At 40.0% G+C, this 18510-nt stretch overlaps 2 protein-coding genes across 8 annotated transcripts in view; one reads left to right on the top strand and one right to left on the bottom strand.

Moving 5' to 3' along the window:
- Positions 1 to 18510, top strand: part of slmb (beta-transducin repeat containing E3 ubiquitin protein ligase slmb) — a 376498-nt gene that overhangs the window by 142319 nt on the left and 215669 nt on the right. For 5 of the 7 annotated variants that reach the window (XM_065225685.1, XM_065225680.1, XM_065225681.1 and 2 more), the window contains one exon: positions 5416 to 6087. In XM_065225685.1, coding sequence (XP_065081757.1) covers positions 5416 to 5652 — 237 coding nt within the window. In that variant the 3' untranslated portion in view covers positions 5653 to 6087. Of the gene's footprint in view, positions 1 to 5415; positions 6088 to 18510 lie in introns of those variants that run through there. The other 2 variants (XM_065225686.1, XM_065225684.1) reach the window with 2 other exon arrangements.
- Positions 12059 to 18510, bottom strand: part of LOC135704222 (cytoplasmic 60S subunit biogenesis factor ZNF622) — a 530133-nt gene continuing 523681 nt past the window's right edge. The window contains exon 3 of the mRNA XM_065225697.1: positions 12059 to 12071. The gene's annotated coding sequence lies outside the window, so the exon portion shown is untranslated. The remainder of the gene's footprint in view (positions 12072 to 18510) is intronic.

Raw genomic sequence — 18510 nt, 5'->3', positions numbered from 1 at the left:
AACTTGCAATGTTACTTGGGTTCCTTCGACGTCAATTTGAAGCCTTTGCCAGCTGGCGTGATTTGAACAGATTGGTGCTTTACCCCACTAAATAAGTGTTCAGTGATCACTTTTACTCGGAAGAAAGAACCAATCACATTTGATCACGAACTAATGGGCACTGTAATCGAACGTGTGAACCATGTGAAAGATCTGGGTGTTATTCTGGATTCTCAACTTACGTACAAGCAGCACATCTCGTACGTTGTCGACAAAGCGTCTAGGATATTGGGCTTTATCTTCATGATAGCATCCCCGAGCAAAGTCTGAGATAAAATTGAAAACTAAATTTGATGTTGTGATTTCGCTGATAATGATTATTCAGGTTGCTGTCGTTTTGGCCGTTTTAACGGTTAAAATATCAAAATTGAGAGCAAACAAATCTTCCTGTGACATCACATTGAAAACTATTTCTGCTATCAGTGAAAGCAAACTGAAAACTAAATTTGATATCAATTTTTCTGTTGATAACAAAACAACTATTCAATTTGATGTTATGCTAAGGCAATGAAAACAAACTCGCAACAACATATTTTTGAAGAGCAAATGTACAGCAACATGAAAACAAAATTTGGTATCAAATTTGTCCATTGCGTAAACTGAAATCAAATTATGATTTCAGTTTGATGTTGATATCAAAACTTCATTTCAATTTGCTGTCATTTTGATGCTGGACTTTGCTCGGGTCTACTGTCTGAAGTCACTGTACTGTTCCTTGGTGCGATCCATTTTGAAATACTGTTCTGTGGTCTGGAATCCAAACTACAACAATGGTGCTGAGAGAGTTGAGGCCATTCAACGCCGTTTTCTTCGGTTCGCTCTGCGGAAGCTGCCGTGGAGAGATCCATTTCATCTGCCCAGCTACGAAAGTCGTTGTCAGCTGATTGATCTGGGCCCTCACCGAACTAGAAGAGATACCTCTAGGGCGCTGTTCATCGCGGACATTTTACAAGGTAGAATTCACTGCAGTGCAATCTTGGAGCTAGTCTAATCTAATCTAATCTAACACCAACACAGCCAGTTCTTGAAAGCATCCTGGAAAACGATATATATGTATACCTAAATTATTTTTCTTGTCATTTTGATATATGTTTCACATCGAAGATGCGTCACACATATCAAAACGACCAAGCCTACTGTGCAGCATTAAAGGGGCAAGATGATTCAGAAAACATCGGGCCTGTTTAAATCGAAGATTTAAACACGATGCTTCAGAATCCAACAAATGGATGAAACGTGGAAATCTCGTACCGTACGTTCCGATTTTGGTAATTATATGATTGGTTGGTCGTTGTAAGCATCAAAGCTAGAAAGGTTAAGTGATGCTTCATTTTCTTCTGACGGTTGGGACATGAGCACTAACTCTTGTCCTAGCCTTTTATGGCTTATGGCTATAGCACCATTACTCGCTATCTGAAAAAAAAAGAAGAGGGAAAGGAAAAGGAGAAGGACAAAGGGAAAAGGATTATGTAAACTCTATGAAGTTGTCATGACTAGGGTTCTGTGGTAGATCTTATGCCAGTAACGCACCACAAAAAGGTGATCTCCCAACGTTACTGGTTTGAAAAGATAAAAATTTACAAAATGGAACGAACTCACCAAGTTTAGCCAATTGAACCTGAAGGCTGCTTGACATGTGTTGATGTAGGAGTCCAAATTGTAGACGAAGCTTGACGATGACCAACATGAACTAGTCTGGTTTATGGTAGTTGAGCGGAATGTCTTCCGTCGATTTGAGATAAACAAATGTTCGGATGTATGTAGTCGATTTTTGATGTGCATTGGGAAGCCTTTTCGTGGCCAATAGTCAGGTTCAACGCTGTGACTCAACAAACGATGGAACTAATGTTGAGATGAATGATGGAACGCCTCATGGAGGTTCTACTTGTCTTCGGAACAGCTTCTCAACGGGAAATAACAGGGACGTAAAACTAGATACTCGCAGGGCTTCTTTGTCTTAGTGAACTAACTAAGGAACTATAAATTGTCTCCTGGGCCTGCTTTTGGCCAGATCAGCAACCGATTATAGATAAAAAAAAACTCCACGGAAAAATCACACGCACAGCCTACTCCTCACAGTGCAATGTTGGAGCTAGTCAACATTAACGTCCAACCCCGTGCGCTACGTACCAACGTTATGCTGAGATTGCCACTTCAGCGCCCAAATTATGGCATGAATGGTGCAATAGGTGGGCTGCAACGAGTGTTCAATCGAGTCTCGAGCATCTTCGATTTCCATCTGCCTCGACAGCTGCTACGAAGATACTTCTTTTCTGCCACAGTGGATGATCGTGTGTTTTATTTATGATCGTATGTTTTATTGGGGCTATACTCAGCCTGTTAATGCAGACAAATAAATAAATCAAAATTTTCCAGGTTCATGCCTTATGGAATTTTTAAGTTTATTAGCCTCGGTGTAGACCACTTCGCTTTCTGATATGGGATTGTTTTCGGTTATTCTGAGAACTACTACTCACAGTGCCCTATTATGTAAGTCGAGTCGAGCGTCACTTCTGGTCACTAGTTTAATTTGGTATTACATACTTCTGTAACAAAGATTGTACTCGAAAAAAATCTTCATTCCTTTATTTAACGTCGGTCTCTGTTCCGCAATCTAGTGCCAATCAACGACGGACATCGATTGCCATCCATTAACGACAATCGAATGTGCAGGAAGGCAGCTTCCACACCTGCGTAGGATATCGCACCCATTCAAACACTCATGGGCCGGGACCAACGGCTTTACTTCCCTTCCGAAGGAAGACGTGACCAGAGATTTTTATGCCTCAGAAAAATCCCACCGACCTCGGCTAGGATTGAACCCAGACCCATTGGGGTGTTAGAAAGCAGTCACGCTTACCACTACACCACCGGCGCCGGCTGTACTCGAAAAAAATGCAACACTTTCTTTTGTGTATAACTTTTTATTGCATGGGTAAAAAATTATGAAATGTTGAGTAAAACTAGTTTAGGGTGTAATGTTTACATGTACAAAATCTCGTCACAATCTGTCAAGTGGTTATCGAGATGGCTAAATTATGGGAGCGCTCGTGGAAAATCCAGGCCAGTCCCACAGGTGGATCGCGAAACAGTTTGGAATCAACAATTCGACCGTAAAATCGTCCAAGCCGCGAGCTGGCAGCGGAAGAAAAGCGAAAACGACCGACCCCGTTAACGCAAGGAAGGTGAGGGATTACTTCAAGCGCAATCCGAACCCTTCGATTCGGGACGTGGCCAAGAAGGTCAATTCTTCCGTCTGGTTCGTGCAGCAGACAATGAAGCGGGTCGGACTTCATGTCTTCAATGTAATGATGGCGCCTAACCGAACCGATAAACAGAATACGGTGGCCAAATCCCGCACCAGGAAGCTGTACCGCGAGTGCACAGTGGGCGAAAATTGACAAAACCGCGACTAAATTGAATATCTCGGCTGCCAAACGGTTTCAGTCAACATGTTATACATATTCCCAAAGGGAAAACTCTGCTAAATCGATTGGTGGTGGTCTCATTGGTCTCATTGCGTACCGAGATAGAGGGCCTGGATCAACCCGAGTTCCCGGTAAAGTAGGAAATGCCACTATCTATCGACTTAATTTTACACTTTACTTAACTTATATTACTTAAAACTGATAGTACTAAGTATATATGGTGGAAAGACAGGGAAACTCTACTGGCCTAAAGAAGGATCCGGAACGACCGAGAAAGTGGCCACATTATAAAAAATGTCCTACACCCTTGTGATTTTTTCTATGTTGTTTAAGAGATCAAAGCGTATTTAACTTTGAATAAATATTTTGGAATATAGTTGCCATATCTTGGTTCCCTGGATAATCTGGATTGACCGATAAAGTGGCCACATTATAAAATGATCCTAGAACCTTGCGATTTTTTCTATGGTTGTTCAGAATCATGAGATCAAAGCGAATTTAATAAAGAATTTAAATTTAGAGGTAACGTGGCCATATCCTGGTTCTCCGGATTATCGGTCAATCCAGATTATCCGAGGAACCAGGATATGGCCACTATATTCCAGAATATTTATACCAAGTTAAATACGCTTTGATCTCGTGATTCTGAACAATATGGATATTCCGCAAAAGATCTAGGACCATTTTTATAATGTGGCTACTTTATCGATCAATCCAGATTATCCGGAGAACCAGGATATGGCCACTTTACCCCAAAATTTAAATTCTTTATTAAATTCCCTTTGATCTCATGATTCTGAACAACATAGAAAAAAATCACAAAGTTCTAGGACATTTTTTATAATGTGGCCACTTTATCGGTCGTTCCGGATCCTCCTTTAGGCCAGTAGAGTTTCCCTGAGGGCGTTTATGGTGTCTTTACACCATATACTTAGTACTATCAATTTCCAGTAATATACGTTAAGTATAGTGTAAAATTATGTCGATAGATAGTGGCATTTCCTACTTTACCGGGAACTCGGGTTGATCCCGTCCCTCTATCTAGGTAGGCAAAAGTCTCCGACCACCAATCAGCAGAGTTTTTCCTTTTAGAATATGTATAAAATGTTGACTGAAACCGTTTGGCAGCCGAGATATTCAATTTAGTCGTGGTTTTGTCAATTTTTGCCCACTGTGGAGTGGCTGGTGCAGCCGAAATGCATCGAAATGGACGACGAGACGTACATTAAAGCGGACGCCAAGCAGGTCCCTGGTCTGGAATTTTTCGTCGGCAAGTCCCGCCTGTATGTTCCGGAAAAGTTCCGGAAGAAGAAGGTCGACAAATTTGCCAAGAAGTACTTAGTGTGGCAGGCGATCTGTAGGTGCCGCAAATTCAGCAAGCCGTACATAACGACCGGCACCATTAACGGCCAAATATATAAAGAAGAATGCCTCCAGAAGCGCCTGCTGTCGGTCCCACGAAGGTGACATTCTGTTTTGGCCGGATCTGGCATCGTGCCATTACGCGAAACTGATGATGGAGTGGTACGAAGCCAATGATGTTGTTTTTATGGTGATGGAGGCAAATCCGCCAAACTCGCCAGAACTTTGCCCAATAGCAAAATTCTGGGCGATTATGAAGGGCAAGCTCCGGAAAACAGGGAAGGTCTTCAAAAACTACAAGGATTTGAAGATTTGATGGGTAGCGTTAAGTCCAAGGTGCAGGCATTTAGCCTAGGAGAGGAAGTTGAATAAACCAACTTTGCAAAAACATGGCTAATCTGTGTTTATTTATTCGACTTAAAATGAATTTCTGGTGATAATTTTTGTCAGTGCATTTAGTCTAGTACAGTCAGTGATCATAAGTGATGCTTGACTAGACAATAAGGCCCATAGTCTACTATCAGTCATTGCCTGAGAATTGCTGTTTGCTAAGTGCGTGTGATTACTAAATGATGCATTCTTTCAGGAACATACGGGCCGCGTATTCCGGCTTCAGTTCGATGAGTTCCAGATTGTGAGCAGTTCCCACGACGACACCATCCTGATATGGGACTTCCTCAACTGTTCCCAGAAGGAGGAAACCTCCACGCCCCAAACATTGGTCCAGGTGGGCCGAAGTCCATCACGTGAGTATTCCTCCTCTTCCGCTGCTGGTGGCCGTGCTCAGCCTCAGCAGGAGACTGACGACGACGATGCATATTGAATGTGTATAACCTAGCAAAAGCAACAGTCGACCGTTTAAACATTTGACAGCATTAACTGCATAATCGAACTTGAAATCTTAGCTTGCAACGGAAAATCCAACCAACAGTTAATAAACAATGAATACTAGCAAAGCACGCAAACCACATTCGAACCAACACACAAACACACACACATAGAAAATCAAAAGTCAACCATTTCGCTTACTGTTGTTTTTCTCTTTTCTCCTTCACCCTGACCTCTGATGCGTTTTTTCTCGTTTACGTTCGTTCGTTCGTTCGTTCGGGTGTACTGTGCGGCACGGGATCGTTGAAACACAAAACAAACAACCATACTAATATAGCCGAACTCACGTAAGGATCTCTACGCGGTCCGTAGAGTCCTCTGTTTGAACCTCACCACAATAACCCATTGTGTAGCGGCGAAGCAAACAAAAGATGATGCCGCAAGAAAAAGAAGAACAAAAAGAATAATCTCAAACGAAGCAGAATCCGACTAACAACAATAACACACTCTCATGCAAACACGAACACACATACACACCTACATACCTACGGACATGAACAAAATTCGTCTACATTCTACCGACCGACGACCGGACGTTGGTAGGGACGTTGTTGTAGGTAGTAACCGAAACTAAAGTGAGGAACTCGCATGGCAGAATGACTACGGATTTAATAAACAAACATATTTTTTATTTGAGCAACCAACTGGTGAATTTCAGTGAGACCGTAATCCTACATTTAAACTAAACAAACAATAAGAGCAAGATGATGTTGATATGCTGAAACCTTTTCATTTGTAGATTAGTATGTGTTTAGTTTTTCGGGTTTTCTTTTGTTATGTGCTGCACAGGTGTCCTCACTGTGATTGTGAAATGTGGACTCTTGTGTGGGAGCGAATGAAAGTGTGTGATTGAAAGGTGATTTTTTTTAGAAAGGAAAAAGACTACGACCACATTAATCTTATATTAGAACCTAGTTTTATTGCTTCCTTGAGTTGCAACTTGCAAGCAGAGGAGAGTGTAAGTCAGATGAGTTTGAGATTTATGGGAGAGTTGAGTGTTGGAGGCAGGGGATCACCTCGGGGTCGTTTTGACGAATGCCGGTTCAGCGGATTTTCTTCTTCTTGATTTCTCAACCGCGGAACAACCTGAAATATAATAGAAAATTAACCCCGCTTTTCCTCAAAATTGTTTTGATAATCAACTGTTGGGGTCCTTGCTTTTTTAAATTGATTTATTTGGTCCGATTCAACTGTCTTATAGCGAATTCGTTTATTATTCAGTTCCAACCTGGATCGGGTATCAAGATTGGGTCTGCTTGTTTTCCAACAAACGTCAGTTTTATCATTTGTTTTTAAAACCTGGCACGGGTCGAGGTTCGCACTGACAAAAAGTTCGGGTTCGCACGGGTTGGAACTGGTTCCAACCCCGATAATAAACGAATTCGCTATTAATAAAGCTTTACCAGATCCTTTGATCCTTGATAATCTTCGTGCATGATCCGATCTGGATTCACCATTTACGACGACCCCGTCATACCCGCGGTACTGAATATTGTTTGACCTTAGGGCGCACTCATACAAACTTATCCTCATTGGTTCATTTGTCGCGTTGCTTTGTGTTTCTATTTCTTATTTGTCAATAGTCTACTTTCGTCCATATGTATGTTTGTTTTATTTTCGTTTCCTTTTGTGTTTTTAAAACCTATATTATACACATGGATACTTTAGGTATAAGCAGAGGTTTGATTTGAAAAGAAAGAGCGAGAACGAGGAAGAGTGCCTGTAGGTGTGCGGCTGACATGTTAGGTAAATTTTAGAACTCATTTTTAAGGAATAGCTACTGATGGACGACTGCTCGAGTGTGACGAATTGATTGACGTGCTGGAAAGAGAGAGAGAGTGCCCGGAATGCGTAGTTTCAGGTGCGCGTGAGTAAAAGTGTTACGATGTTGTTTATTAGTAATACCAATAATTTATATGCTGAAGAAAATTAAAAACACTTAAGCGAGTAGTATCTAAAATTTTTTGATTCGATAGAATACACAAATACAAGCAAAACACAGACAACCCAAGTAGAACATCCCTTCCCTCAGAATAAGACATCCTAAGATCAGAAAGTAAAACAGTACAGTGAAATACAATATACACAGAACAAGAGAACAGTTGTTATCTATTAATCGTTTCACGTTTCGGATTAAACAAAACTAAGAAGAAGAAGAAGAAGAAGAAAAACCTAAACAAAATTTAAGAAAACAAGAAAGATGTATAAAACAAAAAAGAAAATTATTCACAAACCTAGATAATGTTATATTTGAAATCAAATGTAGTGATGAAAGCAAAAAAAAAAGAAGCATTAACTTACCGCATATTACACACAGACAAACTGGAAATATTAGAGAAGATGCGATGCGATAGAGAAAGGTGATGACGGTGTTCGGTTTATAGGGAAGAAGAAACCACTATAAATATACCTTAGTATGGATTAGAAGAAGGGCACCCTAAAGATCTGAATTCGATTGGGCATATTATATAAACGAAATAGTAGATGGAGGGAAAGTGTTTTGCGCTGGTTTTGAATCGATATAACGAGCAGGATGATACTTGTTGACGCGAACGAGAGCTAGTGTAGAGGAAGGTAAAGCAAAAATAATGAAGAAATGTACTCGATTCGAGAGATGTAAAAAGTACACCCCAGCCGGGCTAGGCTTTCACTGTCTATTACGTGTCCGAACTTATCCTTTTCCAAACCGAGAAAAGCTAAATCGCGGGATCTTTACGGAGCAGATCGAATTCTTTTAATACACATTCTAATTTCGATATCTTGAATACTTTTTTTTATGATGTTTTTATTTTTCCAGGCTCATTTGCCGTAGCTTTGCGGAGCAGATATCACTGTTTAGATTACAAAATTACTTAATACAAACGTTAGGAAAGCGTGGGTCGATTACTCGCGTCTATCTCGAGGTTAGGGGTAACAAATTGTAACAAATGGATTCCAGGATAGCGATTGAAAACACAAGGTTTGAAGAACACTGTGCTCTTGATCTCGAACTAAGCGACATACTAATGAAAAAGACAGACATGTGGATACACCGATGGGCAGCTAACAACTTGGGAGCAAGCATGGGAAAATTCATTCACTCGCGCGAGTACCAAAGAGGCAAAATAGCCATCCTCATCTACAAACAGATTGCCGAACGAGTGTAAATTCTTCCAACCAAGTGACTCTGCAGGTCAACTAAGAACTGACAGCAGCAGAAGGAAAGAAGGATAAACTGAAAGACAGCCGAACGATTTTCTCTACCAAGGAAGAACCGAATTGAATGCTTAAAATCCGAATGCTAACGAATTAAATAGCCGAGTCAGATAGTTTTTGGCTCACTGATTTAAATCAGTTGAATTGGTCACAGAAGTTTTACGGTATTTGCGTGACGCTTATGTTCATGTGTTACAGAATAACCAAAGAAGAATACTAAGATTCATGAAACTGTCGGAAGAAAAACTTTCAATTTTAGTGTCCTTTTTCACGGTCCCTTTCATCCAATGAATGCAAGGTAATTTTGTGGTTTTGCTGCCCCCTCGGTAGAGATGAAATTTTGCACACTTTTTTTTGTTTTGATAAAAACATAACATCAGAGATATCCCATTTTTTCATTACTCGATAAACAACTAATCGATTATTTTTTGTTCACTGTGCTGTAATTTTTCCACCAATGAGAGCGCAGCACATGTTTGAAACGATCGGTGATGATCCTCTGGAGAAGTTATGCTACTACCATAGAGGTAACTTTAAGACTAGAAGGTCCCGAAATAACGTGCTCAACTTTTTGGCTCAGCTCTGGTACTCTCTTCGGTCCCAAGCTAATCGATTCACCCACAATTTTCAAATCACAATTTTAAAGTGGCTCACTACTTGACTAGCCTATTGGTCCCAAGCAAATCGATTAACGTACCCCATTCTCGTCGAAATTCTAGTACTACACTATGTTTGTTTTGATTCGCTATGGAAATTTGACAGATAAAATAAAGGGGCTCTTGGATTTTCCTATGTTTCGAGGGGTGCATCTATTAGCTTGGGACGAAGAGAGTACCAGAGCTAAGCCAAAAAGTTGAGCACTTTCCTTCGGGACCTTCTGGTCTTAGAGTTACCTCTATGCTGATACTGAGTGGAATATATAACAACTTTACATTCAAGTTTTAATATAACGTGTGTTGCCATTTTTTTTCGGTTATAAAAGACTTTATAGTTGAAATCAAATGAATTTAGTTATGGGACTATCTCAAATGATATTCCATTCGTTTCCATACTGAATGTTTTTCATTATATCTAACATATTTATTGCATACAAAAATATGTCAATATTCATTCACCAATCAAAAGAGCATCACATCCACATGTTTCCGAATAGAAAATCATCCGACTAATTTTGTTATACGGTTTTCAGAAACATTGAATTGGATGCAACTGAATGATGTTTCATTCTATAAATGGAGGGTGATTTGGTTCAGTGTGGTTTGCTCAATTCAGGGGAAACATGTCAGAAGGGTCTAACTCGAAACGTAAACAATGACTTGGATCGTCGGTTTCTTACGAATGACAACACACCCACTAAAACTATCTAAATCATCTGACAGAGAAATGTTTGTTCTATGAGCTGGTGTAGTCAGATTCCGTGGGTGTGTGGTCATTTAAGAGAAATCGACGTTCAAAGTTGTTGTTTACGTTATTTACCCTTCTGACATGTTTCCCCTGAATACGAATACGAACGAAATCAGTGCTATTCATTTATGATGTTCTAGGCGTGTGTAAGTGAGTAGTAAATTCAAAATGAAACGAATTTTCCCATGCTTGCTTGGGAGAACATAAGATGACACTAACTGCTAAATTCTCAGATCTATCCGTTTTAAAAACAAATGAATTCCAATAGTCGAGATCTTGGTTCGCCAAGATTGGGTTGTTTTCCTCGGGCCCTGAGTGATGTGGATAACTCGGATCTAGCAACACAATAAAGGGTGCATGACCAAAGCACGTGGTCGATCTCGTGATAACCACTACCACAAGCGCACAAGTTGCTGCCTACGAGGCCGATTCGAAAGGAATGCAAGTCTAACGAGCAGTAATTGGACATGAGCCTCGAAATCACAGGTATAAAGTCATGGCTCATGTCCAACTCTTTGAACCACGACTTGTTCGATAGCTGTAGGAGAATAGAATGTAACCATCTTCCCAGATTACTCTCATTCAATTTTTGTTGCCAGTTGGTGAGGACTTGCTGGCGGATAATTGAGAAAGAATCCGCAAAGGCGATTTGTCAATCAAAAATATCGCCTTCATAGCGCCCACTTTAGCCAACGAGTCCGTTTGATAAAGTACTCAATTTGGCTCGGATTTCGGTCAGGAAATACGAGGAGTGCTTCATCTGCCGCATTGAACGAATAGCCTCCAACGAGGTAAGGTTATCCGTAAAAATAAATAAAGGGTGTCCCACATCAAATTGCATCACGGAAAAAAAACGCTGTAGAAAATTACCCATTGGGTATTTTCTCTTTGAAAATTGGGTAGAAGTAGTTTAGAGTGTATTGTTTACATTGTATTTTTATCGCTGTCAGTTTTTCGAAAGTTGGAAAAAATGCCGTCACCCGAAAAGCAACGTCGCGAATTGATTTTGCGCAAGCACCTGGAAAATCCTCAACTCTCTCATCGGGACATCGGAAACAACTCGGAATCGTGCAGTCAACGGTGAGTCGTGTGATAAAACGTTATTACGAAACTCTGAGCATCAAATGGAAGGAGAAATGCGGTCAGAATGGATGTTCTATTAGTGATCAGGATCACAAGCGGGTCGTCAAAGCGTTTAAGTGGAATCCCAATGCTTCGGTCAGGGATGTGGCCAAAAAGTTAAATCTGTCCAAGTCTTTCGTTCAGAGAGCCAAGGACCGGCAGGGACTGCATACGTACAAAGTGCAGAAGGCTCCAAATCGTGACGAACGGCAAAATACGGTGGGAAAGTCACGGGCCCAGAAGCTGTACACCCAGATGTACACCCAAAGCATCATAGTCTCATCATGGATGATGAGACTTACGTCAAAGCGGACTTCCGGCAGCTTCCGGGGCTACTGTTCTTCACCGAACAGCACAAGTTTGATGTTCCGGAGGAAGTAAGGCTGCAGAAACTTTCAAAGTTTGCCAAGAAATACATGATTTGGCAAGCGATCTGCTCATGTGGCAAACGGAGTGCGCCGTTCGTGACTACCGGGACTGTAAACGGGGAGATCCACCTCAAGGAGTGTCTACAGAAGCGTCTTCTTCCTCTGTTGAAGTAACACGACGGTCCTACGATTCTCTGGCCGGATCTAACTTCGTGCCACTATTCAAATGTTGTCCTGGAGTGCACTATGGGACATTTTCATACAACTAGGCGGTCAAAAATATTTCTATCATTATTTCACAATTTCTGCTATTATTCTTGCTTTGTTTCATCAATATAAGGTGTGCGTTATCACTTTTTAACATTTTCACGACCAATTTTTGAAAAGGGCCTAACTTGTGATTAATTAAAATTTAATTTTTACGATTTTATAACGGTTACAGTTTCAAGCTTGTTTTCAGAGAATAAAATCTATTGAACAAAGACAACCTACCATGGTTTTATTGGGGGGAACACCGTAAAAAATAAAAAAAAATCTTTTTTTGGAAATATGTTTATTTTTTTCAACAAATCTTCTGTAAAAAAAATACAAAAAGCCATGATACAATAATCAAAATCAAATATGTTTCAACGAATTTCTTTTTATTCCTCTGTTACAATATCATCATGAACAAATTCTTCTTCAATTTCATCGACTGCTTTCATAAGTTCCTCCAAGGCATTGAAGTTATTAGTATCGACTACTGAATCACTTACAGAATTTTCAAATATCATGAAACTTTTCACGATGTCGGGATAATCCAGGGATACTTTTTTTCTGTCGTCTTTTTGCCATCCAAATGGAACTGATCAGTGGGTCCGATTCGTTAATGGCACGAATAAAGACATCATGTAAATTTTCTACTCTTGATCGTTTTCTTGCATGATGGGTTCGATATTTTTTCAATTGTTTTTGTTGACTTTCTGCTGCCTCTTCCGCTAATGAACCAAGTGGTGCTGGTGAATGTATGATTATTTCTCCGGCATGAGCGGGAACTTTATGCACGGTTGCAGGAATTTTGAACCAATCATACAATTTAAGATAGAGCCTATATGTTTCCTTGCAATATGCATCAAATTTTTCCGGGTTTATTGGCTCTTGGCAGTTAATAGCAATTAATATAATCCGGAATCTGAAAATTAACTCTTCATCAATGTTCAGCACGGAGCTTAAAAGCTTGGGATTTCCAAATGCTCTTCGACAAACGTTTCCTGTAGTACTGGTACCTGCTCCACCCGATCGTGGTTGATCTACTCTTACTCCAAATTTTTCGGTAAGCTGTGTCGTCACATGTTTTTTTTCTTTGTTCATATAGTTCTTTGAACGGTTTCGTTACCTTCCATTTTTTTGATATCCATTCTGTATGCAATATGCAAAAGGCATTCAAAACATCTTATCCAAGCATGAAGTGGAGATATGCCGTAATGTAAGGCTTCTTTGTTTGATATAAATCCTTCCTCGAATTTCTCTGCATCATTCATTACATTTGGTGTTGCCCCACATATTGGACAATTCTGCATCGACGATATAAGTTAAGACTTTTCCGTCTATCATACTGAGGACAAAATCAAAATCAACAAGTATAAACTTGTCGTTTGAGAGTTCAACCTACAAAATCGAATACTTTGAGGCATGGGATTAAACCACATAATTTCCTTTCGATCATTGTACATGAACAACTGAATTGGTGTTAAAGTGGACGAAAATACATCTGAATCGTCCTGACATCCTTCTGGTAGCACTTGATGATATTGCGAATATCCAGTTGATCCGTCCATACCCCAGCTACATAGAAGAACCAGTTCCGTAGAAACTAGATCGTTGCTATCCATATACTCGTTGAGCTCTGCATCAATTGTTTGGACGATTCGTTTCACTGTATTTTCCATCAGCGCCTGGAGTTTCACTCTTATTTTCAATGCACTTTCTTCGATGAATTCCTAGGAGGGGCGCATATTTTTTTCACTGCTCCGATCACATAGTAAGGTGGAAATCTTGAAGGTGATTCACTATGTATTACTTCGTATTGAAATCTACTCAATCCAGCCTCGATAAGTACACTAAAAGCCTCTTCTGGTGACATCATTCCTCGTTGATCAGTTAGTTGAGCCAGCATGGTTTTAGAGCTTTTTTGGTTTTTTAAAATATGCCCAATAACTTTAACTAAATTAAAATCCTTTCGATTATAAGCGGTCCGTCTTGCAAATAACAAAGCTTTCTCGATGGTATTGAATTTTGGATCAACTGCTTCTTTATCGATGACGCGACGTTTTCCTCTTTCACTCAAATCCAAGAAAGGTTTTGAAGGTCGTCCACGTTTTGTTCCCGATGCCGAGGTTGAGGCAACACATTGCTCCTGTTCGATGAATTCCTCGATGCCAAATTCTCCATCAAGCCAATTCCGAAAATACGACTCAAATCGCTCTTTCGTGCGATTAGCTTCATGCCATTTGTTGATGTATTTAGTAACGATTTTATGGATCTTTTCATCGAGACGTTTACGTTTTTCCACCGAGATGTTATAATTTTCACAAATCCAGAACAACATGTGAAAAGGGCATACAAGCTTTTTGTAAACAAACCTTTTTATGCCCTTTTCTCGCCACCCATATGACACCAACGCAAACCTTTAACATCACCGGGTAGGGGACACTTTCCCCTTCCCGATGATATTGCTGGTTTGCGTGGGCGACCCTCGGTTGGTGAGAAAAGGGCCTACAAAGGTTTGTTTACAAAAAGCTTGTATGCCCTTTTCACATGTTGTTCTGGAAATGAATTCAATGGCTTTGTGAACATTGTCACTATGGCTTAATTTTGCGTGTAATAGATTAATAATGGTTCTATTATTCATGCTCACACTTGGTCTCAACCGTAAATTTGAATTACACTGTAGTAGTTTAAATAAAAGCTACACAAAATACACTATGGCTTCAAATTGACACTACAGTAGGTTAAGTATAGACTTAGGTATAAATTAAACTCATCTGTGCATATCCCTAATAAAAAATAACCATAAACGAACGATAACCCAAATCATTGAACTATTCCACAAATGGTTTGGATGATACCCAGAACACGTCGTTAAGCAAATTAACCATACAATTTTTATTAGGGATGCGTAGGTACATACTTACGCATATGCTTCTATAATCGTCATAACCCAGGTACTTACTTTAGAATAAAGCATAAACTAATGTAGTTTTACGTTCATCCAACAGTGAACTTTATGATAATGATGACTTCCTTTTGTACAAAAGCTTGAGCCCTTTTTAAAAGTTGGTCATGAAATATTAGAAAATCTACAGTGAGCATGCATAAGGGCGAATACGCGATGATTGATTCTCTTCATCGATTTTTTCTTTGCATTGCTACAGCTAAGCGAAACAATTTTCTAGAATGTGTTCAATGCAGAGTAGTAACAGGTTATATTGGCTATCAAAAGCAACAGCAAACGCACCGAGAAACGTTAAATCTAGCGAGTTATTAACAAAAGAGAAAATCGACGAAGAGAATCGATCATCGCGTATAGGCCCTTATGCATGCTCACTGTCGATATAATCTTCTTCGTTCTTTGTCATGACAAGCAGCCCGTGCGGCACAACTCACTCGGGGCGGTAGAAGGAAACGAGCAAATTGTTGGCAAGCTGTTCACGAAGTAAAGCCGAAGATGATACACGTGTGTTAATGGGATTTTTTTTTGTTATGTCTTTTCTCGATTCAGATCAAGCTATGTCCTCATCCGTGTATATTGCAACAAAGCAGACAAGCAATATAGGGGAAACGCTCCTATAGTCGCGGTACGTTAGAAGCGTTAGGTTCCTATAGTTGTGTATGGAGACTCAATACACAACTATAGGAACCTAACGCTTCTAACGTACCGCAACTATAGGAGCGTTTACCCTATCATTATCCTTCTACCACTCGGATCGAGCTATGTTACAGAGCGAGTTTGTCATGGTAGTCGTAGCAACCGTTTTGTCTGTATCGTTGGTTGCTTTATGTGTTTGGATTCGCTGAACCGAATATAACTCCAAAAGTTGCAAAATAATTGTTGAAAAAGTTTGTTTCCAAGCCGGCTCTTGTACAATTTGAAATCTCCCATAATAAACGAAAATTTTCAAATCGCTTATATTTCCAATAGGGCAGGTTGGGGCTGGCAAACTCTTCAGTACTTGTTAGAGTACACTCAAAACTTCATCCAGAGCTGAGAATTAGCCTGGGAATGTGCGAGACTCGAAAGTTTGTGATCAATATAGTTAAATTTTCATTAATTTTCAATTATTTTTTTTTCTATTTTTATTTTTAAATTTTTTTTGTCTCCATCAAATTTCTAAATGGATTTTATTTTCGAAAAGCTTATTAAATTACCTTTCCAACGATGTATAATGATGTGGTAGTTATATGATAAATAGTGGATGAAATTTTATTTGAGTGGTAGTGTATTTTTGCGGCAAAATTTGTACTTTTCTTACTCTTTTTTGACTTCGACATCCGATATCTCAGAAACTAAAACTGCTAGAAGCTTGAAACTTTCAGATTCTCGTAGTTAAAATGTTTACTATCGACCAGAAATAACGAAATAAGGATTAGTGAAAGTCGATTTTTTTAATTTTTGACCGCCTGATATCTGATAGTGGAGTGGTACGAACCCAACGGGGTTGAAAAGCGTGATGATGGGATACACGACGAATGGATCTAGGACCCTAGGAAGAAGACGATTTTCACATCCCGTGACGTTGTGTTTGACGAGGAACGGAAACCGGAGCGAAAAACAGGTTCAGTGAAGGTAATTTACAAATCGGACGAAGAAGACGACGGATGGGTCTGGTGACAGCCATCAAATCCCAGATGTCAAAGCGTTTCGAGATGGTGCATCGCCAGCTCATTGGCTGCTTAACGTACCTAGCACTTGCGTCGCGACCAGTTATCAGTGCTGCTATCAACTATTTCAGCAGATTCCAATCTGCCCCGACCGATGCTCACTGAAGCGTGTACTTCGGTATCTGAAAGGGACCGTAAACATGGGTTTGGTCTATCATCAACATGAAGAAGAACAACCGCTGATCGTTTTCGCAGATGCTGACTGGGGAAACAGTCAAGAAGATCGACGATCGATATCCGGAAACGTGCCTTCAAATCTATGGAGCAACGGATTCGTGGATGACACGAAAGCAAGCGACTGTATTGCTATCGTCAACGGAGGCCGAGTATATTGCCCTTAGCGGCGTGTGAGGCGATTTGGCTCAAGAACTTGCTGGAAGAACTTGGGAGTCATCTTTCATCATCCGATACCGTTATTTGAAGACTTGCATCCGAATTGCCGAAGAACCACGGGATCACAAGCGGATGAAACATGTCGACATTCGGTATAACTTTACTCGAGAGAAAATCCAGGATAGTCTTTTCAAGATTATCTACAAGTCAACGACTGAGCAAGTTGCAGATATTTTTACGAAAGGACTGCCAAGGGAACCGTTCGAGGGATTGCGGAACAAGCTAAGGCATTTCGGTTGAGCGGAGGTGTTGAATGACAACCGACCGATGCGTTGCATAGCAACCTAACAATCTAGATATTAAAATCGTGGTAGGCCTTGCCTTCTTCAAAATATGAATTATTGTTCTCTTTTTACCCAAGCTACCGTTCAATAAAGACGCTTTAACTTTGCTCTGCCTATTTTATTACCATTGTGCAATGGTTTAGAGCAACCGTACCAATGAGTAAATAAGGCACATTTACCAACCTCTACCATAACGCTACTTGCGTACCGGGGGTTGCTATTCAGGTGAGTGGGGGAAATAGCAATCCGCACCTTGGGAAGTAGTGAATTCATAAATCTAGCAACCCGGTAGCAACGCATCAGACGGTTGCTATTTTGAAAAACGTCAAAAGTTTGTTTTGCCGGTGTGGAAAACGGTAACTTAAATTATGACTCTGACGTGCGGAGTTAGATTATGATTTTGGGCATTTCTGAACGAAACAATCAGATCTATTACGTGCGTCGTTTGCCTCTCTGTCACTTGTGGGTTGACAATCGATGATTTTTGCCACCTCACTGGTGACTTGTGACTAACGACTCTCAGAATAGTTCTGAATATTTTTTTCAGCAGAATTGTTCAGCTTATGGTTGAAAAGTTAATAAAATGACGAAAGTGCAGCTATTTTTAGGATATTTATTTCCACCGACGACAGAATAGTTACAGTAAATAGTCTATATTTTTGTATATGGATTAGATAGTAGGTACGTGACAGTTGTCATTATTAGCATGAATACTATAGGCTCGATTCAAGTATGACGTCCACAAATTTTTATTCTTTTTTATTCCCGCATTTTCCCATACTTATTACATATACTGTTTCAAATTCTACGACCTTCCCACCACCTCAACAGTAGTCGTTATATTTGAATCGGCCTTACTTTGAGAGTTCGATGTGGCAAGTATGTACCGTAAAGTACCATAATTTCGCGCAATTTCCAATCCTAAAAACATGTGTAATATTTCTGTGTGGATATTTTCAATTGAGCTGAATATGTTCATTATGCCCCTCTTACCCCTATTATTGACTAGTGTATGAGAAAATATAAATTAAGAAAACTTCTCAATGCAATACCAAATGTTGGCAAAATGAGCGGAGTAAGGCGCCGCGCGAAATTACGGCACTTCAC

Source organism: Ochlerotatus camptorhynchus, unplaced genomic scaffold (genome assembly GCF_037179485.1).
Source record: "Ochlerotatus camptorhynchus isolate MF236.1 unplaced genomic scaffold, CSIRO-AGI_Acam_v1.1 ptg000232l, whole genome shotgun sequence".
Taxonomy (NCBI): Eukaryota; Metazoa; Arthropoda; class Insecta; order Diptera; family Culicidae; genus Ochlerotatus; species Ochlerotatus camptorhynchus.
The sequence above is the reverse complement of the archived record's forward strand: the minus strand, read 5'-3'. Positions and strand labels throughout refer to the sequence as shown.